General features: G+C 34.1%; 1 protein-coding gene across 1 annotated transcript in view; it reads left to right on the forward strand.

Moving 5' to 3' along the window:
* LOC150104989 (electroneutral sodium bicarbonate exchanger 1-like) overlaps positions 1–26725 on the forward strand; it is a 510613-nt gene that overhangs the window by 202375 nt on the left and 281513 nt on the right. Inside the window, exons 10-11 of the mRNA XM_090395098.1 lie at positions 12346–12492; positions 20536–20636. Coding sequence (XP_090251224.1) covers positions 12346–12492; positions 20536–20636 — 248 coding nt within the window. The remainder of the gene's footprint in view (positions 1–12345; positions 12493–20535; positions 20637–26725) is intronic.

Raw genomic sequence — 26725 nt, forward strand, 5'->3', positions numbered from 1 at the left:
AAGTTGGCAAAAGTATGAGAGAGCCAGGAGACACAGTGCTTAATAAGCATTGCCATTTGTGTTGAATTGTTTGGGAGTTCATGGTCTGATATGTTTTGTGACTAATTCTATGTTAATATGCAACATAAATATAAATAAATAAATCTGCTAATGTCTTATTTCCCAAAGGAAATAGGCTGTTTTAGTCTTATATTTTGGAGACTAAGGAGCAATCATTCTCTCCACCCTTAGCCAATCAGAGTTTCCTGCTCAAATGAAAAAAGCAAATGCAAGTCACTGTCAGAAAACAACCATAATGAGGTTGAAAACTGAATTTAAGTTCATAATAAATTTAGTTTAATCCTTTATCCAAGTGTGAGCAAACAAAGTTTGCGCCTGAAAGTATCTTCAGGACTGGGTGGTACGACACCAGGGCAACTCGTTGTAAAGGTGGAGCAAGCTACCAACAACTCCTGTCTCAGTACCTCCTATAATGCAAAACACATCTCCTTGCAGATATGTCTAATGTTATGCATTAAGGGAAGGGCCACCAGGCTAGCTTGACTAGTTTCGACCTTTATTGAGGTCTCTTCATGAATTTAAGTTCCATACAATCTGTACAGGGTGTGTCTGTGTGTGTCTGGTAAATGATGCCGATTTCTATAAATCTTTGCAAATTTTTTATGCAAAAAATAAATTTTTGGAAATCTATAAGGGTTAAAGTAGTTATTTAAACTTTGGATTTACATATGTGGACCTGAAAACCATCTTATTTTCAAATGAGTGGTCTTATAATACTAATTATTATCAGTGATAATAATTAGTAGTATATGAAGTACTTTAGCTATTTGTGCTGTCATCAGAAATAATAATAAAAAAAAAAGATATGGAAAAGAGCAACTCTCATCATCTTCTTTTTACTTTGCAGTGTCGAGGGGTTTATTAATCAATGGACCTCAAACCGTTCACAGGATAAGGTGGTCAACCCTACGCTTCAGTGCATCCTATGTCCTGTATGATACAACGGGATGAAAAACCCCAGGATAAACTGGGGGGAAAACCCTACTCTCCATGTCCAAGACCGGCTAACTTGGCAATGGCTGAGTAAGATCCTTCAGTTCCTCACGTCCCCGACGGGAATTGAACCTAGGACACTCCTTCCCCAGGTATATGGTTGCGAAGCATACAGCCACTAGGCTAATCTCGAGCAGCTAATGCTGAAAAACACAAATATCTAGCAATAGTTTTTGAATTAATAGCATTAAAAATGCATTTTCACTCTATAGCTTAGGTGTTTAATTTTACTACTTGCAAAATAGTCACGTTGATGTTAGTTGAGGATAATGAGAAAGAAATATCCACACTGTTTCTCTGTGGATTGCTGATGGCTTCAGATATTCAGAGAAAAGGTGAAAGATAACCAAATATTAACAAGTTATTAAATCAACTGACACAAGTCAAAAATTTGCTGAAGAAGATTTAATTATTGATCTCCCTCATCAAATCTTCCTCAACTTCAACAGGATTAGATATATAATTCTATCTCCAACACTTTTGAAAGGAGGAAAAATGTCTGTTTGTACATGCAGTGAATGGAAGATTACAAGAATTCGTTTTTACAAGAATGAAACAACTTTCTGAGTTGCTCAGTGCATCGATTCATTTATTGTATTGCTCTGGTGGGTGGCAGAGGTTGTTCTGACTTGTTTGTTGTTAAAATGGTTAACTGTGTAATTTGACCATTTTGTTGACCACTCATAAAATGAAATTCTCACTCATATGTGTCAGGAATCTGTATCCAACCATGACAGTTTGGTTCTTCATACTGTGTTTTTTGCTGTTTTACAGGAGATAAGGTTTTCAAAAGATTTTATGAACTGATAAAATAGCTGTTAAATATATTTACATTTGAAAATCCAGACTTTTCTGCTTAGTGAAATGATGTTCATGGTTCCTGTTTAGCTAACATTTTCATCCATTTAAGTTGCTTAAATATGAATATGGAAGGAGAGGAATAAAATATGCTGACTTCAAGTAATAAACTCCTCTTACTTAAAAACACTTAAAATATGGAAAAGAAATAGCTTCAAATGTTTCCTCTCACTTCAGAGGCAAATTCACATGGGAAAGTGATGTGTGGAATGATTTTAAATCACTTCTTAGTTCTTTGGATAAAACAAAATGATACTTTCCCTCATTCATTGTTGACAACTATGACTGGAATTTGAATTTGAACAAAAGCACATCCCACAGATTAACAGGTCATTATAATTGACTTACAAAATAATGAAACAATGCTATGAATATCAGAAGCCATAGTCATAAAGTGTGACAAGAATTCCATAAATGTCCACCACCCTATATAATCTCAGAGAGTTGGTCTATCCATATGTTCACTGGGCAACCACAGATGCTGTATGAAACTCCAGTGCTTGATGATGTGCCACACCAGTCCTTGCCAGAGAGTTGGAAGCTCCACAAAATGTGAATTAAGCCAAGGTTTCTGCCAATAGAAAGCAACACAGGTTATTCGATGCAAACTTAAGCCGACATGATATAGACTCCATTTGCCCTTGAGCTCTGAAGATGACACTTCGTTAAATTGGCACATATCCCATAATTTACCATTTATCTTTCAATTTTAATTTTAGTAGTTAATTCTTTATACAAGCCTATTATGCAACCATTGGATGTATTTTTCTGTTTTTAGTTGCATATTTTTGATCTCCATATTTTCAACTTTCATATCTTTTTATCTCTATTCTACCTTCCCTTCTGAAAAATTTCCAATGTATTCTTAATTTAATTGACAGTCCAAAAAAATCGTTTTATAGTTTTTTAATGATCTTAAGAATTCATTTTTAATAGGTTTTAAGAGTTCAGTTATATATTTTTTACCAATTATATTTTCTGGTGGCATTTCATCAAAAAAAAAAAAAACTTAAAACAAACATGAGGATTCTATAAAGATATGTCAAAAAATTATTCTTCTTATATCATTTTTCTTTCAATATATGTTTAAAATACATATCATCAATGCATTAATTTAACTGGAGTAAAAATCCCAATGATTTAATACAAAGGGGTACACCTTAAGAAAATAGGCAAAATTAGCTTAAGTATTGATATAAAATTTTTCGTTTGAACAAGGAATGTGAGAGATTTCTCTCAGTTGAACAGGAAATGTAGGTGTTTTTGTCATCTATTTACCTGCTAATAGAACTTTTATGTAAGAAATGACAATCCCATTTTCTTATTAATTTCAGTATTAAACTAGTATTAAATTACAATCAAAGATTTCAATATTAAACTACTGAAATCTTTGATTGTAAGCCATTTAGTTTTCTTTTTAAACAAACAAAAATAAATAAATAAATAAATATATATATACAGGGTGTTCGGGATAAATTTGACATATTTATAATTAATTATATTTTTCCGTAAGTTACATGTATTAACACACACTTCTCTTCATTTAAAAGTTTGGACCCTTCTTCATTCATATACAAGATGTCAGAAAGGATGGATAGCTGGAACCCACCTGAATCATGGAAGAGAATAACTTGTATCATGATGATTCGTGCCCGCAATCAAAATAAGGATATTACGACTGCTGCCCAATGCTCCCTGAATACAGTAAAAACAATCAGGCATGAACTAGAGACTTGCAATGGTGACTACGAGGATGTAGCAAGAAGAAAGATCCCTAGCAGACGATCTGATTGCGTTCGTACAGCAGAATTCCTCGCAAATCTGCAGGAACAGGTGTTGAAGAACCCTGGCATTGGAATTCGGGCTTTGTTCGTGGAGTTGCTAACTGTAGTCAGCCCTGGATAACAAGGGTAGCCAATGGTAGGCCGTATGTATGGCAGCAGGATTCGGCCCCTTGCCACACCTCTGGGAAAAGTCAAAAATGGTTGTCTGAAAATTTCTACGACTTCACCAGTCCAAATGTTTGGCCTCCAAACTCCCCAGACCTTAACCCCATGGATTATTTTGTATGGGGCGCAGTTGAAAAAGACACCAATCGCACTTCCAGTAATACAAAAGCCCAGTTAATGGATAAAATTAAAACAGTTTTTGCGGCCCTTCCCAGGGAGACTGTAGCATCAGCTTGTTCGAGGTTCCGAAGCAGAATTGAAGCTGTGATCGATGCTAATGGTGGTTATTTTGAGTAAATCTTGTTGATAGTATTGTAATTAACTCTGCCTGTAATGTTTTTTTGTCAATTCATTAAATTTAATAGATACAAAGAAGATTTTCTTTTTCCTTACGAAACTGTCAAATTTATCCCGAACACCCTGTATATATATATATATATATATATATATATATATCATATTCATCAAAGCTTGATTTGCTTCCTCAGTCTTAAGAAAAGGCTGGTTATATCCACTAATTCGAGCCCTACCCAAGGGCCTATGAGTTGTGGAAATACTTTCTGAAAATGAAAGCTGTGCTGAACAAAGCGGCCTTTTGCAGCTGCCCAATTTTTCATCCATCTAACTCGAGTGCTTCTAGATGTTTTTTCAATGTTTTTAGGGATGTTGCCTAAAGCACCTATTATTATGGGAAAACAACTTTCGTTTTCTTCAACTTCGATTTACAAATCACGATATTTTGTAATTTTTTCATTTTCTTTGTTGTCAATCCGACTATCTCCTGGTACTGATATTTCGATAAACTTAACACCCTTGTTTTCACTTTTTTCAACCACTGTGATATCGGGTGTATTACATTCCAAGCTTTTGTCAGTTTGGATTTTGAAATCCCAGAGTAATTTAGCTTTTTCATTCTCAACCACTTTCTGGTGAACTTTATGCTTCCAATAGTCTTTAGATACTTCAAACCCATACTTTTTACATAAATGCCAGTGAATTATCTTAGCTACGTTATCTCATGCCTTTTTCGGTACTCAATTTGTGCGATTTTGCTGCATCCACTTATAATGTGGTCTACCGTTTCTTCCTTTTCTTTGCACAATCTACATTTACTGTCTTCTTGAATTTTTTTTGCCTTCATAACGTTGGTTTTAATGGCCTGTTCTTGTGCTGCAAAAATTACCGATTCTGTTTTTTTCTTTAGTGCTCCATTTTTCAACCACTGCCAGGTCAAGTTGCTGTCAGCGCTGTCCTCTATGCTGTGAAGGTATTTTCCATGCAGGCCTTATTTTTCCATCTTTCGATTCTCACTTTTACTTGGTTGGTTTTGTATTCCAATTTTGTCTCCATGGGTTTAAATAAACCCTCTTTCCTTACCTCAATTAGAAATTTTTCTGTTGTTTGCTGCAGGTAATCATTCAAATTTCGTTTTTCTTCTTCAATAATTTGCTTCACTTGTCATAATCCTCTACCTCCTTTTTTGCATGATAGATGTAGCCTATCAATGTCACTGCGAGGATTGAGGGCATGGTGCATTGTCATTAATTTTCAAGTTTTTCGATCTAAATCTTTCATCTCTAGCTGGGTCCATTCAACAATGCCTGCTGAATATCTCAGAATAGGTATGGCCCAGGCATTAATTGCTTTTATCAAATTTCCAGCATTAAGCATTGACTTAAGGAGTTTTCTTAATCGTCTTATGTATTCTGCTCTAGTTCTTTCTTTGATCTTATTGGGCAGAATTTGTGATGTTTCTAAAATTCCCAAATATTTGTAGCTGTCTTCGAATTTTATTGCCTTGATTATTTCACCATCGAGCAGCTCGATTTCATTCATATCTTCAAACTTTCCTCTTGTTATTCCAGCAATTGCACATTTGTCTAAGCCAAAATCCATTGATATATCTTGACTGAATATGTGCACAGTGTTAAGCAACGATCCGAGTTCATTCTCTGATTTTGCATACAACTTCAGATCGTCCATGTATAAAAAGGTGAGATATCTTTGCACTCTTTTGCGCAGTTTGATAACCATGAGCAGTTTTATTTAAAATTCTAGTTAAGGGGATCAATGACAATATAAACAATAGAGGAGATAATGAGTCTCCTTGAAAGATGCCCCTTTTTATGTTTACCTCTCCAATTTCTTCTATATTTATAACCAATGTTGTTTTCCAGTTTTTCATGCCGGATTGCAAAAAGTTTTGCATGTTTTTGCTAATACCGAGTAGTTCTGTGCATTTTAAAATCCAACTATGAGGCACCGAATCAAACGCTTTTTAATAATCTATCCAAGCCATATGGAGGTTGATTTTTCTACGTTTGCAATTTTTAAGAATCGTTTTATCAATCAGCAATTGGTCTTTTGTGCCTCTTGAATTTTTGCTGTTACCTTTTTGTTCAATTGGAAGAAGAGAATTTGCTTTAGGATAGCTGTATATTTTATCAGCTAGTATGCCTGTGAGTAGCTTAAAAGTTGTTGGCAGGCAGGTTATTGGTCGGAAGTTTTCTGGGTTTGGACCTTTTTCTTTATCCTTTATGATCAAAAACGTTTTCCCTGCTGTGAGCCACTCTTCTTTTCTTTTTCCTTCTAAAACATCATAAAATTGGTTAGCAAGTCTTTCATGTAAGCCTGTTAGATATTTCAACCAGTAGCCATGTAATTCATCCTTCCCAGGTGTTGACCAGTTTTTTTATTTTTTTAGCTTGCTTTTGAACCATTTCAGTTGTTATTTTCAGTTGGTCCATTTTTCATTCTTGAGATTCATTCGTAATTTGTTGAATCCATTTTGCCTAGTTATTGTGCCTCTTAGGGTTGTCCCATAGGTTTTTCCAAAACTTTAGTGTATTTTCTTTGTCTCTGGTATTTATATTTATATTTTCTTTAAGGTTATCATTCCTGCAGCAATCAATTTTCTTGTAAAACTGGTGCTGATTTGCGTGAAACATCGAATTTTGCTTGTACTGTTCAATGCATGCACTGTGTCTTCTTATTTTAGCTATAACTATTTTTTGCTTTACTTCCTTTAATATTTCATCAATAGGTCGTGTTCCAGTATTATATCTCTTTATGAGGTTATTTCGGATTTTTGTGTTTTTCAGCTTCTTTTCCTTAAGGTTTTTCAAATTGCTCACATCTGCTCTGAATTTAAGAATTTTAGGAGTTCCTTCAGTTTTTGTTGAGGTACTTATCTCAATACTGGAAGCCTAACTTGTTCCTGGTTGCTGTTCATTTGCTCGATAATTTTTCTTGCGAGTTCTTGTTCCTTATCTGATAGCTTCCTTTCAACTATTTGTATATTTTCAAAATTTTCAGCATTCTGCACATTGGAATCTGGTTCTGCTCCATTCATATTTTTGGTCACTTCGGGGTCAGTGCGGTCTCCTTTTACAGCTTGAGATTTCAGTGCTTCCAGCTCAAGTTCACTAAATACCTTGCGTTTGATAATGAAGCTGCGTTGCTGCATCAGCCTTTCGAATGAAATTTCAGAATTTGGGTGTCGTTCAAGCCAAAGTTGGAACATTCGTTTCTGAAATCCCCTTACGATGGGTTTGAACTGTGGAAGCACTGCATGACTTGTCTATTTTCAGCCATGCGCCACTTTTTCCTAGTAAATACTTTCAAGTTCTGTGGATCTTGCTCCTATAGCCCATTTGTCACTGGCTGTGCAGGAAACCTAACATCCAGTGCAGTCCTTGGTAACCCGCGCAACGACCGATGTGGTATAGAGTTCTGATTTGTCTTCACTATTGTTAACTGCGGGTAGGCAGGTGCATGAGATAAAAAAATAGGTAAATAGGACAGAATCACCCCTAGCCCTTGAATACTCTAATAGCATTATGGGGAAGGAGTAAGGTGAAAAGAAATACAGAGGGAAAGAAGAGTAGGGACCAGTCTACTACAGATAATATAACAGGTGTATATTACATGAAGTAAGGCGTGGTCCAGCTTCAGGTGCCTCGGGTTTGTCATGCCCGTACTCACTAGAGTGAGCCCTTGATATATATATATAAATAACATTTTGTAGTATTAACTCGGAATTGGGATATGTTCATATTTATATATATACTGACTATAACCGAGACTAGAATAACAATTAAATTTATTCAAAATGCAACATGTTTCTAAGATAAAAAGCCAAACAGCTATTTTTCTGGCGAAGTTAATTAAATTAAGGGGATAAAAATCCCTTATTATTTTACAGCTAGTATGCCAAACTCTGAGATCGAAAACTACGATATAAGAGTTTCATGCCGAAGAACTATCTGTGAATCCAAGCGTAAGTGAACACCTGCTAGTACAACACCAAGGCAACTCGAAGCAAAGGTGGAGCAAGCTCCCTCACTATCCTTGATATTTTCTTATAATGTAAAACACAGCTCCTAGGAGATGTAATACTGCCTTACATTATGAGGAGAGGTCACTACCCTGACCGGTTTCAACCTTTTTTTGAGGTCTCATCAGTGAGTAGGTAGACCTGGATGATATCAAAGTTTAAGTGAAAAGAACTTACATACCTTCACTATACGAATGCCAGATAGGTGTGCCCATATATTATTATAACTAAGATAAAAAGCCAAACGGATATTTTTTCTGGTGAAGTTAATTAAATTAAGGGATAAAAATCCCTTATTATTTTATTATCCCTTATTATTTGCCTTGGTGTTGTACTACCAGGTGTTCACTTATGCTTGGATTCGCCGATAGTTCTTCGGCAAGAAACTCTTAGATCGTAGTTTTCGATCTCAGAGTTTCGCATACTGGCTGTAAAATAATAAGGGATTTTTATCCTCTTAATTTAAGAAACATGTTTCATCGGATTATCCGACTTCTTCAGGTGTGGGAACATAGAAAGCAAATAAACACTATAAGAAACATCGTATCACTATAAAAACGACTGTTATAAAATTCAGTTAGCTTTGAACTGTAGCTACAGTCCGTGTTGAAGTTCTATTAGGCAGCTGCATGTGTCTGATTTCACGAGTGTGCCAATATTGGATAGCAGAGCTGAAAGAGCAGACGCATGCAGCTGCCTAACAATAGAACTTCAACACGGACTTTTATAATAATCGTTTATAATAGTCTTTATAAACGACCATTATGCTTTTCATTATCAAAAAATTGGAGTTTGATGTGCAATATCACACTATCATATAGTGGGACCCATTTTTTTTTAAATGACCGTGGCACTCCTGGATGTCAGCGAATGCCATTGTTGGTTCCAGCAAGACAGTGGCACATGCCACACGTCAAATAGTACTGTTCATTTTTTACAAAAACTTTTCGGCGACCATCTCATCGTGAAAAATTGTGGTCTCCAAGATCACCTGATTTATCACCACCAGAATTTTTTTCTTTGGAAAAAAATCTGGGGGGTATCTCAAAGGTGTTGTTTACGGAATAATCCTCACACACTGGATGAACTAAAAATGAACATTTCGCCAGCGATTGAAAACATCAGTGTGCAGGTGCTTTACAAGGTAGCATCAAACCTGCTAAAAACAGCAAAAGTTTGCATTCATGAACCAGGTGATCACTTTCAACATATGTTATAATGAAGTTCCTATTCTTCTTTTGTTATAAAGGTCCGATCATAACTTGTATTTCTAGTTGTTTCCTTTTTTCATGTACTTATTAACCTCAAAACAGATGTGTTATTTCTGAGTTGCACAACTTTACCCTGCATGTTGTAAAAATTTAATATCATTATTCATTTAAAATCACATTAAATTGAAGTTATATTCATTTTTTTTATTTTGTAATATTTAAATGAAAACATTTAGTGCTGTTCATAATTTTGCACAGGCCTATATTTCTTATGCATAAATACTAATCCTGGCCAGTCAGTTTAATTATCTCTTTGATCTTGATGTTCACATGAAATCATTCAGCATTTAATTTGATGTTTGTTCTTTGTTTTATAATGCAGTCATCAACTCTCACTATAGCAAAGTATTCTAGCAGTCCCTTACAGGGACTGCTAGAATATTTTGTCATGACAATTTTTTTTTTTTTTTTTTAAGAATGACATTATGCCTGTGGACTTAGTCCAAACTTCTTAATAGTTTCTTATAGTGATGAATTTGTTATAATGGTATTTTGCTATGATGAGTGTCAACTGTATTGAGAGTAAAGAGTACAGCAATCTCTTCTAACAGAATCTGAGGTGAGATTGGAAGGAGTTTACAGTATGGCCCATTTTCAGTGCTTCTTTCCTTTTACATTATGGGAACTATAACAGAATTTTGTGTAAAATGATAATCCAGTACACATGAAATTGAATTTTGTCACTGAATTTTAACAAGTATCCTGAAGATTTTTCACTTAGTTTAAAAATTAAAGATGCCAAGAAATTATATGCTTGGTTTCATCCTTTATCCAAGTGTAAGCGAACAAAGTTTGTGTGTGAAGTCATTTCATGACTGGGCTACTTGTATATAGAGGCTAATTACTTCGCATCAATTGCTTTAGTATCCCATGATACAATGCACATAACCTTATGGACATGTATTATGTGAAGGGCCACTACTCAGACCAATTTCTACATTTATTGAGGGCAATCAGTGGGAGCCAGACCCAGAAGTGATAAAGTTGAAGCCATATTTCCATATACAGGTATCCAAAAGATGTCACACCTTATTTCTAAAATACTCTGGTTTAATGATATTGTTAAAAGTTTTTTCACTTGGTTGTGCTATAAATTAAAGATGCCAAGAAATTATGTTCTTGGTTCATCTTGTGTATCCAAGCATAAGCAAACAAAGTTTGCACATGAAGTCACTTTGTGTGCATTGCATTATGGGATACTAAGGCAATTGATGTAAAGTACTAGGGTGGTCTGAAAAGTTCTTGGCCTTGACCATAGATGGCAACACTATCAGCAAGGTTATTTTTTTTTCTAAGTTGGTACATCTGCCATAAGCATCCATTTGAAATTGCAAGTCATTCTATCAAGTAGTTTGTTTTATACAGCTATCTGAAGCAAAAGTGTTGTCTATATTCCTTGAAATGGATAAAATTGAGTATCATGTGGTTATAAAATTCTTTGTAAAAGAAAGTTTAATGCCAAAAGAAATTCATTCGAAGTTCATAAAAGTTTATGGGTACTCTTCTCCTTCATTTTCGACAATTAAGAAATGGGCTGCTGAGTTTAAACGTGGCCGTACCAGCCTTGAAGATGATCCACATGAAGGAGGATGTCCAAAAAGTGTAACAATACCAGAAATCATTGATCGAATGCACGATATGGTATTGGATGACCAGCGAGTCAAAGTGCGTGAACTTGCTGAGACTATAGACATTTCAAAAGAATGTGTAGGATATATTTTACATGAAGAATTGGAAACGAAAAAGCTTTGTTCAAGATGTGTGCCATGCTTCCTCACAGCAGATCAAAAATGCACTCGCATGAAAATCTCTGAACAGTGCTTGAAGTGTTTTAACAAAAGTAAAACTGATTTTATGTGTGTGTGTCGATTTATTACTATAGAAGAGACTTGGATTCACTATTACACACCAGAATCCAAACAGCAGTCAAAACAGTGGACAGAAGCCAGTTGTTCAGTGGCAAAGAAGACAAAGTCAGTTCCATCACCAGGAAAGGTCATGGCATCAGTGTTTTGGGATGATAAAGGCATTTTGTTTATTAATTATCTTGAAAAGGATAAAACAATAACTGGGGAATATTATTCTGATCTTTTAACCAGCTAGATTAAAAAATTCGTGAGTAAAGACCCGGTTTGCAGAAGAAAAAAATCATCTTTCATGCACCTGCCCACAAAGTTGTTTTGGCAATGGAAAAATTAAGGGATCTGCACTATGAATTGTTGGAACATCCACCCTATTCCCCAGATTTGTCTCCCTCTGACTTCTGTCTCTTCCCAAAACTAAAACTCTTCCTCACTGGTCAATGTTTTTTTTCAAATCAATAGGTGATTGCAGCTGTAGAGGGGTATTTTGCAGATCTTACTGAGAACCACTACAGGGATGGGATAATGGTGCTGGAGCATTGCTGGAATAAATGTATTAGTCTTAAGGGAGATTGTGTTGAAATATAAAAATAATTTTGAAATTATAAATTTGTTTTTTCATTGTTAGGCCAAGAATTTTTCAGACCACCCTCTTAATTAGCCTCTGTATACAAGTAGCCCAGTCATGAAGTGACTTCCTGCACATACTTTACTTGCTTCCACTTGGATAAAAGATGAAACTAAGAATATAATTTCTTGGCATCTTTAATTTACAGATTTCATTGTAATCTCTTCGTTGAGGATGGTGGTGCCATATGTATACAAGCAGCCATTGCAGAGATGAATAGGTGATACACATTAGAAAATGCCTCTACTGAACTCTTATCGTTGTAATTTTAATTAGCAAATATAAAAAAAATTTGATTTTATTGAAGTTACTGAGTGTATAAGAAACAATACAAATATTACAAATTTTGGCAAAAGAATTCTAAAGTATTTATCATAAAATTTTATAGGTTTTTAACAATATAGCTTATAAAGCTAGAAATTTGGAAGGGATATTGTCAGGAGTTGATGAATTCCTTGATGTAGTGACTGTTCTTCCACCTGGTGTGTGGGATCCTAGTGCAAGGATTGAGCCTCCTCAACAGCTTCCTTCACAGGTAGTCTTAATATTAAGTATAAAATTGTGTTAAAATTTTAAACAGTCATACAATGATTTCACTCTTGACTAATTGAAGGCATTGAAAGGGAGGAAAATAGGATTTTTTTGTGTTCTTAGAAAGGACAATTAACATAAAAATATGGAGAACCTGATACTTGTCAAAGTTCTAAAAATAGCAGAGCATGAAATATTAACCACCTAAACAGCCATATGGATGAAATATAACAAATAACTTATGCTTTGTATCTTATGTTTTTTGAGTTGTATCTAAATGTTATTTCATTTCAGTGAACACTGTGCTTCCATGTATTTATACATATGTAAACACTTCAATGTAGATATGATGGTTAATATTATCATATACCTATCTCCAAGGGTACCCAGGAATCATCACAGGGAGTTCATTTTATCTCATACAGTAGCTGTCATACTTTAATAAATTTAGTTTAATCCTTTATCCAAGTGTGAGCAAACAAAGTTTGCACCTGAAAATATCTTCAGAACTGAGGGAAGGTAGTACAACACCAGGCAACTCGTAGCAAAGGTGGACCAAACTACTATCACTTCTATCTCAGTATCTCCCAAAATGCAAAATACATCTCCTTGCAAATATGTATAATGTTATGCATTAAGGGAAGGGCCACTACCCTTCGATTTCGACCTTTATTGAGGTCTCGTCAGTGGGAGCTACGCCCAGAGGTGGAGAAACCAAGGCAGAAGCAATGGAGAGGCCATCTTTACCTATAGGAGTTGTCAAACGGTGTGCCACCTTATTATTAAATTACTTTGGATTTAGAGAAAGATGTTGAAAGTTTATTTTGCACTTGGTTAGACTATAATAAATTTAGTTTAATCCTTTATCCAAGTGTGAGCAAACAAAGTTTGTGCCTGAAAATATCTTCAGGACTGAGGTAAGGTAGTATAACACCAGGCAACTCGTAGCAAAGGATGCCTTACCTCAGTCCTGAAGATATTTTCAGGCACAAACTTTGTTTGCTCACACTTGGATAAAGGATTAAACTAAATTTATTATAGTCCAACCAAGTGCAAAATAAACTTTCAATAGCTGTCATACTTCTTTTAAAGTCATTCACAGTTAGTGTTAGCCATTCACTAATCTCTCTCTCTCTCTCTCTTTCTTTCTTAGTCACCATATTTATTTTTTCACTCACCATGAGCAAAATGTAAACTTAATTTCCTCACTTATTGCATTCTTACTCAGTTTGCTATGTTGAAAAGTTGTATATAGATATAGTTTTTCCAGCAACAAAACCTCTTTTATGACAACAAGGTGCAAGCATTTTTTAAACACTTTCACCTTTTTTCATTGCAAATAACTACAAAAGTAGAACAACAACCTTAACAAGTTGTTGATATTGAAACATTTTCTGTCATCAGTAATCTGTATCTCTGAATTCGAACTCAAATTCTCTGAATTCATTCTCTCTTTTCATCTGCTTCTTCCCACTTGCATTTCTGTAATTGGCCTTTAAGGCAGCCACTTTAGTGTTGTATGTTTCTGAGTGACATGCAGATATTCTTCTGTTAATAAGCAGTAGTATCTGAATTTATCTGGCATGAAATCTTCATATTTATTTTCTGGTTAATTGTTTCCTTCTTTCTTCATATGGTTATTCAATTAATTTAATCTACTAATCGGTCATTTATTTTTAATACAAAATTAAATGTGTCATTGAGTTAAAAATTCAACAAATTAAAACTGCCAGTAACTAAAAATTAAACATGTTAAACTGCCCATAATTAAAAAATCAAATCAAGTATGAAATTTTCAAAAAAAAAAAAAAATCATTACTGGCAAAATGAATTACGTGTGATTGTTTGTAGCACACACATATAAATCATGTAGTTATTAGACATTTCATACAGATATGCACTGTACACATAATATAATTTTTTTACTTTTTATAACTTTAATTTTTTTTTCTGGCATAGCTTTTGTCAAGTCCTCTTTGGTGTATGCTTTTCCCTGAGAGGTGAGTGGTTCTACTTGGTGGGGGTGAGCCTGTCACTGAGTATCTTTTGAGTAATTGAAATTTAATGAGTTAAATGATCCTTCAGGTCACTCATTGAGGTTGGGGATTGCCTTAGTTGTTGGAGAGGGGCCCATACTTAAATAGCTTTCCATGGACGTAGGTCCTTATGAAGTGGTCTTGATTACTGCATCTCATTGGGTGCTTGCTAATGTGTATAGCCTGGGAGATGAGTGGTTCTTACTAACAGCATGTGGAGGTTGATGCTTGGTTGGTGGTAGGTTTTTGCTTACCACTGGGAGGCAAAAACTCCATACTTAGTTTTTTGCCTGCACTTAGTTTTTGCAGGTGCCTTTACTTATACATTGGAGCTGATTCAAGGGAGTAGAGTCACAGATGAGATTTTGATGAGTTTAGGAATGATCCTTTTGAGTCAGTCATTGAGATAAGATTTAGAGTGATCTTGTAGATCACTCAGAGTTTTTGGAGAGAGGTACAGTCCCCCCTATATCTTAAAACTACCTCATTAAAGGTCAAAACTGGTCTAAGGCACTTAATGTGAATTCATTAGTTACTGTATACAAGTAGCCTAGTCATGAAGATACTTCACATGCAGATTTTGTTTGCTTACACTAGGATAAAGGATTAAACAAGAATATCATTTCTTGGCATCTTTAATTTTATATATAACCAAGTGAAGAAACTTTCAAAAACATATGTATGCTCATTTACATCAAGTTACTTCACTTCATAATTATGTATGTCTTCATCATCGCCATTTCCTGATATGTACCTTCAAGGGGTTTATAGGATACTAGGATAGTGCTGCATAATTAAGGCCACATTATTTCTAGCTTCCTATGAGCAATTTTCTTCCAGATTAATGATTTTCATTGTATTAATTAATGTATTAAAAAGTAATGTATTAATTAATAATTAATTGTTAATTTAGCTGATTTTTATTATTAATTAATAATTAATTAAATATCAATTAAACATAAACATCATTAAATTAATTTGTGCTGATTTTCATTGACATATCCCATCCTGATCACCAAAAATTTATATTATTATAAGTACTTACCAGTGAATGCTGACTTTTTCTCCTGTGTGCTGGTAGTTTTCCATTCCTTTTGTACAACCTGAAGATCACTTTGTAGGCTAGTGATGGATGACTCACTATCTGTTGCATCACAAACACCTTCAATAAGAGATTTCTTAATATCAAAATTAAACAAAGTCCCTTGTCTCTTATTCATATTAAAATTTAAATCTGCAGGCCTGTTACTTTTAAAAAATCACGGCACTATGGTTTCGAAACTATCACTCTACAATACGAACCTGCGAAGAAAGTATTCAGTATTACTAGATTTGAGAACCGGATACAGACTACCTTGATCTTCAATTTTAGTGGAAAAATTTTCTTTATACTTCCTTGCTGATTGGTCACTAACATTTGCAACACAGATGTTATTGCATTCAGTTTTGATAACAGAGGATATGCCACCCATCATTATAATCCATCATAAACAGAGGTATTCCCTTTCCCAAATGTTGAAAGGTTTTGATATGTGAAAATTAACGATAATTCATGAATTCTTCCACATTTAAAAATACACTGCTTGGTCACTAACATTTGCTACACAGATGTTATTAGACGTGCTGGGTCTGAGCTTTTCAACATATTCACCAATATTATTCTCCTCAGAATATTTCCATTATAAAATATTTATTCATGAAAAATGCTTAGAAAACTAAAATGACAAATTCCAGGAGAACTTCTTGCAGAACACTTATTCACCTTCTGTTGAACACAGTTTGGGAAACCCTGCCTTAGAGTATCATGTTCTTGAATGTTATGTTTATTTTCTAATATCTTCACTTCTTTTATTTTATTTTATTTCTTTATCATTAAAGAAATTAAATATTTCAATTTCAAATGACAAGATGACAAATTGTGCCTAAATAGCTGAAATGTTTTATTGTTATAATCAAGTGAAAAAAGTGTTTCTCCATTGAGAATGTAATGGATATTTTCTATGAACCTACTGTTTTTAGTTTCTGCCTCTTTTTTTTTCTTTTTCTTTCTGATTTTCATATAAATTTGTTATAGCAGCTATTTAGTTATAGAGTTCCAAACTTATTCTTAATATATTTAGAAGCATAACATCATCTGCATAAAGTAAAGAACTAGGTTTAATATTTCTGATTTTTATATCACATTTGCTGCTGCTTTTCTTCATACAGTGATCAAATAATGAATAACAATGAAGAGGTACTCACTCAAGTCTTATATCTGATATTATGTCAAATCGACTTCATGCACATCCTTGAATTATGTCAAATCGACTTCATTCATCTCCTTGAATTATATCAAATTGACTTCTTGCACCTCCTTGAATTATGTCAAATTGACTTCCTGCACCTCCTTGAATAGCTACTGACGTATAACTTAAATATATACTCTATATTGCTTATGTGTAATGTCCCATTCACACCAAATTCAAGAAAAGGTATATCAAGTTATGATATACCTTTTCTTGACCTACGAAATAAAGACCCATGCACCCGTGTATATTATCTTGATTTTTCAACTGTTTATCTTAAAGCAAATCTAGTTCTGATTTTATATGAAATCTAAAAAAAACTAGTTGTGATCCCTATTTGGTTTAAATCCTAGTTTGTTCTTCTGCATGTTTCTCTTAGAGAAGGCAGACTAAGATAAGAAAACATACACCCTTCAGGAGTATTTTCTTATCTTAGCCTGTTTAAGTGTATGCCTGCCTAAACCCTGGGAATGCTCAGAGGGAAATTTCTTTGTAATTCTCACATTCTGTTTTTTCCACGTTTTATATATATATATATATATATATATATATAGTGCTACTTCATTCATCTGGAATCCAACCTTTCTGACCATGTCTTCTGAATAACTGCTGGAAAAAATGTAGCATTTTTTTTCACTGGATCAAAAGGAAATTATACTTAAACAAGAAATTATTGTATTTTTCGGATGATAAGATGCACCCCAAATTTATGAGATGATTTTTAGAAAAAAATATTTTATTATATAAAGATATTTACAAATTCTTACTTAATTTTTATTTATTGTTACAATCATTTGTATTAGCAATATTCAGTTCATCTTCGCTCTCGGTACTATCACTCGTCTCATTAATGTCACCGTTCATATTACTTTCATCTGAACTATTGTTGTCACTCCCTTCAAAAACTGCGTCATCTTCGGTACCATCCATCGCATTACTTATCCCGCATTTCTTAAATGACTTTATAATCGTCTCTTCTTTCACAGCTTCCCATGAATTTTTCACCCGGGTACATACTTATGAAATTGTTAGCCGTTTCATACGTCCTGGTGCTGTAAATAGATCCAGCACATGGATCTATTTATTAATAGATGGTTTATTAATAGATCCATCCAAGGGTTGTAATTGACTTGTAAGGCCTCCAGGAATGACAGCTAATTCTGTATTCATTTCTTTTAGAAACTTCTTTGTTGATTCTATTTTATGTGCTCTGAATTGATCCCACTAACATGCAGGCTTTTTAAACAATGCACCTGGACGTTTTGCCCATATCTTTTGTATCCATAATTTCATTCCTGTTTCATCTATCCAGCCTTTATCTTGAATGTGGATAATAATGCCATGAGGAATTTCATCTCTCAGTAACGTTTTTCTCTTGAAGATTAACATGGGGGGAGTAGTTTTGTTCCGTCCGCGCAACAAGCTAAAACTACAGTGTAGTGAGTTTTTTCGTGAGCTGTTGTTTTGATCACTATTGATTTGGTGCCTTTTGAATCTACTGTCTGATTTGAAGGAACATCAAAAGTTAGAGGCACTTCATCCATCTTCGCAATTTGATTAAGTTCAAAGTTAAATTTCCTTCTCGCTGATATGACAAATCTATGGAATTCTATAATTTTAACTTAGTCAGCCAGAATTTTTTGGGCTAGAGTGGTTTTTGTACTCATGCATAACTCGTGTCTTTTCATAAATCTAAAGCACCAAGACATGATCCGATAAAATCTAAAATTCCATTAGCAGTTGCCCATCATTTCGCTTCAAAAATTATATTTTCGTAGAAACAGATATTCCCATGTTTCGATGATTTGTTACCCAATTTTTCATTTCTACTTCTAATTCTGGCCATTTTTCTAGGTACTAACGGAATGTTTTCTTGTGTTTACATAGCAGTTTTAATTGTTCCTCATGTTTTCTCCACTCACGAACCATTTTTTCTGTTGGTGGTGGACCAAAATGTCTTTCTGCTGCCCTGTTTCCATATTGTTTTCATAATTTATCACATTTAATTTATTACTCATGTTATATGAAAGTCTTTTTTGTTTTACACTCATTTTTTCTAATTTTAAGATAAAAATTTTAATACTTATAAAAAATAATTCAAATGAACCTGTACAAAAGCACATATGTTTACACACTAATGACTATTGATGCTCTAAATCAGTGATTCACCCACATGCAGGAAGATAACTTAGGTACCTACTTTCAGTAGCATACTTACTAATTTTATTAACATATTGCGCCAGTAATTGAACTTTGCTAACAGATTCGGTAAAGATTCGTATTTTAATGTTACCTTCGGACCATAAGATGCGCCCCAATTTTCAGTTGATTTTTCTATGTAAAATGGTGCATCTTATGGTCCGAAAAATATGGTATATTATTGTGTTTACCCATGTTTGAGCAAATAAAAGTTTTAACGTGAAGCATTTTTTGATTAGGCTATTGGTATATTGAGGCAGTTGACCTTACGTCAAATTGCTTTAGTATTCCATAATGCATAAAACACCTGATTTCAGATGTGTGTGTGTGTGTGTGTTGTCATGCATTATAGGATGGGTCACTACCCAGACTGTTTCTGACTTTCAACAAAGATAGGAAGCCTTCCTCCAAAAACTATAAGTATCTAAAACAGTAATTTTAAACTTAATCAAGTGGTTTTAGACCTGAACACTCTAAGACTTGGATCACTCCAGTATACTCAGCATTTTCTGCCAGACAACAATGTAAAAAACTTCAGGTTTAGTCAGTAAATAGCAGAAACTGACTCAACTTCTGATGATCAGACTTTCTGGAAGACCTTGTTAATTAAAGTCACGACAGCAGGAGCCATACCATAAGCAAGTATCCTCTAGAATGTCTTCATCAAGGCTGCATCAATGGGAGCTAGATCCAGAGGCAAGCATAGATAAAGACAAGATTTCTTATTAATAATATGGTGATACACAATTTTGCTACTTGTGTATGGAAATATGACTTCTGCATTGATTTAGCTCTCAGTATCTTCCCAGTCTAGCTCTCACTGATGTGGCTTTGATTGCAGTACTTCAGAAGATATTTACCAGTGGCTTAGCTTCTACTGATACTTACCCTAAGAATAGAGTCAGTTCCTGTTGGCTAATGGTTATGCTCATGTTTAGCAAAGTGGTAGGTGTTTGCTTGCTGCTGTCTGTCTGTCTGTCTTCCTGGGTCTAGCCCCAACTGATGAGAGCTCAGTAAAGTTTGAAACTAATCTGTCTGCGAACCTTCTATTAATGTACATTTCCATATTAGTTATGGAATAATGGAGCAGTTTGATGTGAAATCAACTGTCTCTCTCCATATATACAAGTAGCTTAAGATAAAGACAAGAATATAATTTATTTTCAAGTATAATTGAGTATTGTAAATTTATGTACCTCCATATGTGAGTATTTCTGATTGACTATCATTCTGTTCCAGCCTCTTCGCATTTCAAGTTTTTGATAGTGGCATTTTAGCTCAAGAACAATACGTACTCCTGATTGCATTCAGAACATTTTCCACCCCTGCTCATCTCGCTTAATACTGTTTCAAAGTAATTACTCCAGACGTTGAGAATACATTTAATTCGGTTTTGATATTCTGTATATCTGGAGTAATTGTTGTAATTAATATTTGTATATGATTTACTTAATGATTATTTAATCATGTAATTAAATTGAGGAATTAATTTTTGTACATAGTTTCATTTTATCATTCTTTTAGGAGTCTCGGAAAAAGTCTGATATAATAGAATCCAAGCAGTTATTAAAAGAAGAGGAGGAGGAAAGAGAAAGAGAAGAGAATGGATTGAAGAGGACTGGAAGGTATATAACAATATTTACATGCCTTAAATGCATTACTCTAGTAAGACAAAAATGGTATAATAGATGTGGTGGTGGTGACTAATTTTGTGTTAGAATCTTAAGAAAATTAATATTTAGGTATTTTCTTATTCACATCTTGTAGGCAGGTTGTTTGCTAAACAGCCTATTTACAGCAGGCACTAGCAGACTAATTTCTAAATAGTACCTGTATTTGATATTTATTTTTACATTATAGTCCTTGTACTATCTTGAACAGCAAATAGTACTATTTATGTATTATTATTATTATTATTATTATTATTATTATTAGAAGTTATTCCAGGGAGTCATGGCTTCATCAAAAGAGTGTGTCTTTCATATGTCATTAAGTTCCTAAATACCTATCTTATCTTTAGAAGATATTCACTGAAGATGCATTTACAACATCCACTAGTAGCCCATTCTGCATGCTCATAGGGTGTCCTTGTCTTCTCTTTCCAGTTGGCATTCAATTCTGTTACTTTTCTGGTCCATCTATTGCCTGTTCCTCGAGCCAGATGTCCTGCCCATCTCCATTTGAATGTTTTTACAATTTTTATAGCATCCAAGACTTTCATTTGTGATCTCATCCATTCCTTCCTCTTTTTAACCATTAGTATCCTAGGATGATTCTCTCTATTCTTCTTTCCATTACCAGTATTTGTTTTTCCATTTGTTTAGTTAGTGGCCAGGTTTCTGAGCCATAGGTGAGTACTGGTAATATGCATTGGTTGAATACTTTACTTTTCAGGCAGGTGGGTAAGTTATTTTTGAAGCTGTAGTTCAGTTTCCCAAGTGAATACCACACTAACTGTATTCTTCTTTTAATTTTGCTCTGTAATCCATTTTCAATGTCAAAAAGTTGCCCCAAGTATACATAAGAGGAGACTATTTCTCTTGGCTCATCATCAAGTTTTATTGTTTTTGCTCTTAATTACTTATTGAACATGACTTTTGTTTTTTCTCTATCTATGTTAAGACATCTTGCTTTCTATGTTCAGTATATTTATCATTTTCTGTAGGTTTTGTGCTGATTCTGAAATTAATACAATTTCATCTCTTATCTTAAATTGGTTAATTTTTCACTTTTTATTGTCATGCTTATGGAACTCTAGTTAATTTTTTGAATCATCTCCTGAAGTGTTGCTGTAAAAATTTTAGGGGTTATAGAATCTCCCTGTCTTATTCCCTTTTGTATGGGGATCTTGTTGCTTTCTATTTGTTGTCTTAGTTGCTGTTCCATTTTTGTATATTTCTTTTAACAGTTCCACATATTCACTTGGTATGGGTTGATTTTGTAGCGTTTCTAGTAGTACAGAAGTTTTGTTGCTGTCAAAGACTTTTTTTCATAATCTACAAATGCTAAACAGAAAGATTTGTGATATTCTTCTGTTTTTCCCATGATTTGCCTCAGAGCATGTATATGGTCAACTGTACTATATCCTTTTTGGAATCTAGCCTGCTGTACTGGTGGTTTTAAATCCAGAATAGGTGTTATTCTGTTAGTTATTGTTTTTGTAAGTATTTTATATAGAACTGATAATAAGCTAATTGGTCTGTAATTTTTGGCTTCTTTATCTCCTTTTTTTTATAAATTAATGTTAATATTTCATTATTCCAGATTGTAAGTATTTTAAGTTGATAAAGTTTGTTAGATGTTTTATTAATTCTTCACCAGCAGTCTTTATTAACTCAATTTGGATTTCATCTTCTCCTGGAGTTTTTCCATTTTTCATTTAGTGTGTAGCTTCATGTACGTACTTCTTTATAGGTTATTTGTAGTTTAAAATTATTTTCAATATTGGAGTTATTTCTGTTATTCTGTATGGTTTGTCTGATTCATCTTTATAACGTTCTTTGTAAAATTCTTCCAGTATTTTGATAATTCCTTTTGGATTTCTTGTCACTGTACCATTCTTTACTTTTATTGCTACTATGTGTTTGTTTCCAATCATTAGGCTTAGAATTTTCATATTTTTGTTCTTTTCTATTATTTGTTTGATTTTTCTAATGTTATAAACTCTGATTTCATGTTTTACTCTTTTCTCTTTTCCTTAAAGTTTTGCATAATTCTGAGTATTCTATTTTTGAAGTAGAGTTTTTATCTTGTTTCATATCTCTTCTCTTTTTCATCATGTTTATGGTTTCCTGTGAAAGTTTGTTTTCTTTATTCTTTGCTAATGTTTTCTTAAAATTATTTGCAAATGTTACTATGATATCTGTTATTGCTTGATTTAGTTTATCAACATCCTCTTCAAAAATGTTTATTTTATTTAATTTTTTATTTATTGTATGTCTATATTCTTTTTGTTTCTTCTTCCTAACCACATCCTTACTCAGTTTTCAGAGATAACCATTAGTTCACTTTCTGTAAGATTCACTTTCCAACTTATATGTTCTATCTCTCTTCTATTATTCAAAATTTGAAGACTATGTTCTTAAGTATGTGTACTATTCTCTAGGCTGGATATCACTTACGAGGGTGGTCTGAAAAGTTCTCAGCCTCGACCATACATGGCAACACTGCCGGCAAGATTTTTTTTTTTTCTAAGTTGGTACATCTCTCATAAGCATCCAAGTGAAATTGCAAGTCATTCTATCAAGTAGTTTGTTTTATGCAGCTGTCTGAAGCAAAAGTGTTGTCTGTATCCCTTAAAATGGATAAAATTGAGTATCATGCAGTTATAAAATTCTTTGTAAAAGAAGGTTTAACGCCAAAAGAAATTCATTCGAAATTCATAAAAGTTTATGAGCACTCTTCTTTTTGTTTTCAACAATTAAGAAATGGGCTGCTGAGTTTAAACGTGGCCATACCAGCCTTGAAGATGATCCACGTGAAGGACGTCCAAAAAGTGTAACAAAACCAGAAATCATTGATTAAGTGCATGGTATGGTATTGGATGACCGGCTAGTCAAAGTGCATGAAATTGCTAAGACCATAGACATTACAAAAGAATGTGTAGGATATATTTTGCATAAAGAATTACAAATGAAAAAGCTTTGCACAAGATGAGTGCCGCCCTTGCTCACAGCAGATCAAAAATGCACTCGCATGAAAATCTCTGAACAGTGCTTGGAATGTTTTAACAAGAATTAAACTGATTTTGTGTGTTGATTTATTACTATGGAAGAGACTTGGATTCGCCATTACACACCAGAATCCAAACAGCAGTCAGAACAGTGGACAGAAGCCGGTTGTTCAATGCCAAAGAAGACAAAGTCAGTTCCATCAGCAGGAAAGGTCACGGCATCGGTGTTTTGGGATGCTAAAGGCATTTTGTTTCTTAATTATCTTGAAAGGGTAAAACAAAAACTGGGGAATTTTATTTCAATCTTTTAACCAGACTAGACAAAAAAATTCTGAGAAAAGACTTGGTTTGCAGAAGAAAAAAATCATCTTTCATCAGGACAATGCACCTGGCCACAAAGATGTTTTGGCAATGGGAAAATTAAGGAATCTGCACTATGAATTGTTGGAAAATCCACCCTATTCCCCAGATTTGGCCCCCTCTACTTCTAAAACTCTTCCTTGCTGGTCAGCATTTTTCTTTGAATCAAGAGGTGATTGCAGCTGTAGAGGGGTATTTTGCAGATCCTACTGAGAACCACTACAGGGATGGGATAATGGTGCTGGAGCATTGTTGGAATAAATGTATTAGTCTTAAGGGAGATTATGTTGAAATATAAAAATAATTTTGAAATTATAAATTCGTTTTTTCATTGTTAGGTTGAAAACTTTTCAGACCACCCTCGTAGTTGCCTGTCACTGGATCTTTTCAGTTGTCTCTTCTCTTCTTTAAATCAGATGACCATATCTGAAATATCTGAGACATAGTGAAGATGTAGTCTTATCAAAGCCTTGTAAAGTGAGAGACTAATTTACTTAATATACAAGTTAAACAGGTGGCCCAAGTACCTAAACCAGTATCTCATGTGCATACGTGTTGGTTATAGATGTTAATAAAAAAGGCTTAAGTTATTAACAACACAGCAGTAAAAAAAAAAAAAAAAAAAAAAATTCCAATATTTTGCCTACAGGAACTGAGGCATTATTAAGGATATAGATAACAAGATAAATTAATTAAATTGAATAAGAACACAGAATTTGAAGCATTTATTCAAGTATTTTGACTGTGCCCTCTGGGTAGTCAGAGTTGGATTTTTTTTTTATTGTTGGTGATTTAAAAGTAGGGTGGTAGTCTCCCAGATATTTGAAGGTCTTATGTTCACAGTTGTGTAGATTAAAACAATGAATAAGTAAACAAGGCCTGAAAAGTATTATTATTATTATTATAGGTATCTCCATGGAGTCAGTAGACTCATCGCAGGAAACCCAAACTGTCAAAACAATATCTATCGTATCTCTTCTTGAATTCATTTACAGATGAAGAACTCACAACTGAGTCAGGCAATGTATTCCACTCATCCACCACCCTCCAGGCGAAAAACCTCGTTCTCACACCCTTGTTAACCACTCTTTTCCTCAACTTCCAGGGATGACTTCTTGTTCTTCCATCACTATCACACAGCTGAAATATTTCCCCTGCATCAATCTTATAAAAACCTTTTAGTAATTTAAACGTTTCTATCATATCCCTTCTTCTCTGCCTATCAACCAACCTCTGCAATCCAAGCTCTCAATCTGTCAGTGTAGAGAGCATTTTTTACATCATTCACCAACTTAGTCACTCTCCTCTGAACCCCTCACCACAACCTCCTCATCCCCAAGGAATCCAGGTGACCAAACCAGACTTGAGCACAGTAATCCAAATGTGAAAGTATCACATGCTTTATAAAGGGGAATAATAACCTCTTTATCTCTGGATGTTAGTGTGTTCTTCAATAACCAAGTAATCCTATGTGCAGTCTTGGACACCTTAGCAATGTGCCCTCTGAACTTCATCTCCCTATCCACCAACATCCCCAAGTCTAGCCTCATCAATCTCTTGGAGTACCATTCCATTAATGTAGTACACAGCTGGTAATCTTTTAATCCCAACTTTTCTTCTCCATCTAACTTCATGTAGGGTGTCAATCACATAGTCTGTTAAGAAAGAAATATCAATAAATATCAATTACAAACTAATAAATCTTATTCAGTTATAAAGCAATTAATCTCATTCATTTGCAAACTTCCAATGGGCTTAGTTTGGGTAGAAATAAAGATGGTTGATGTTTTAAAGAAAGCAAGTCAAAAATCACACCTACTTCAGTTTCAGCAAAACTGTATTAGAAACCCTCATAAACAGTCGTCTGCAAGGAGTCAGAAATAATACCTACTTCAGTATCAACAGAAACTCTATGAGTGATCCTTGTAAAGAGTTGTCTGCTTTCAAATTCTGTCCACTCCAAACTCGAATACCAAGAGAGAGATTTTGTCCATATCAAAACGGTATCTCTTTCCTTCATTCTTAGCCTCATTAATCAATCTCATTAAATACCAATTACAAACCATTAATCTCATGAAATCACAAACTGCTTATAAACTATTATTTAAACTAGTTTCCCTTTTTCTACTCTACAAAAGATGAAGTTCATCCATTATCAGTGCTTATGAATATGTAGGATATATTACTTATGTAAACTCCCTTATTATGAATAGTCTGTTAGGCCTGCAGTTAAATGGAGAGAAGAATACCAAAATTATATAATTATGAATCAATATGGACAACGTGCACATGCTTCCTTTGGGATATAAAAGACATTAGTGGAAATTGAAAAAATGGACAAAGTAAATTAACAGATCATGTGTTACCCTAAAGAGATTCCTCTCCAAAAGTGACAAGTTGTTCTGAGAATTTGCTTATTATTGTTATTATTATTATTATGTAACACCTCCAGGGAGTCCAAAGACTCATCAAGGGAGAGAGTGTGCCAACAGCATTGAACGATTGATCCCTTCCAACTACTAACTGCACTCAACTTGCTTAACTTTTTCTGTGAGCCATTAGTAGCAAAGGCTCTACCAATTGCCAATCTATGGATGTTAAAAACTTCAAAATATATGGGAGATGGTCATACTCTGTTTAAATCAACAAGAAACCAGCCACCTTTGACTATGCCCTATGGGC

The sequence above is a fragment of the Typopeltis vanoorti genome, chromosome 7 (genome assembly GCF_054136105.1).
Source record: "Typopeltis vanoorti isolate ZY-2024b chromosome 7, IOZ_Tvanoo_1.0, whole genome shotgun sequence".
Lineage (NCBI taxonomy): Eukaryota > Metazoa > Arthropoda > Arachnida > Uropygi > Thelyphonidae > Typopeltis > Typopeltis vanoorti.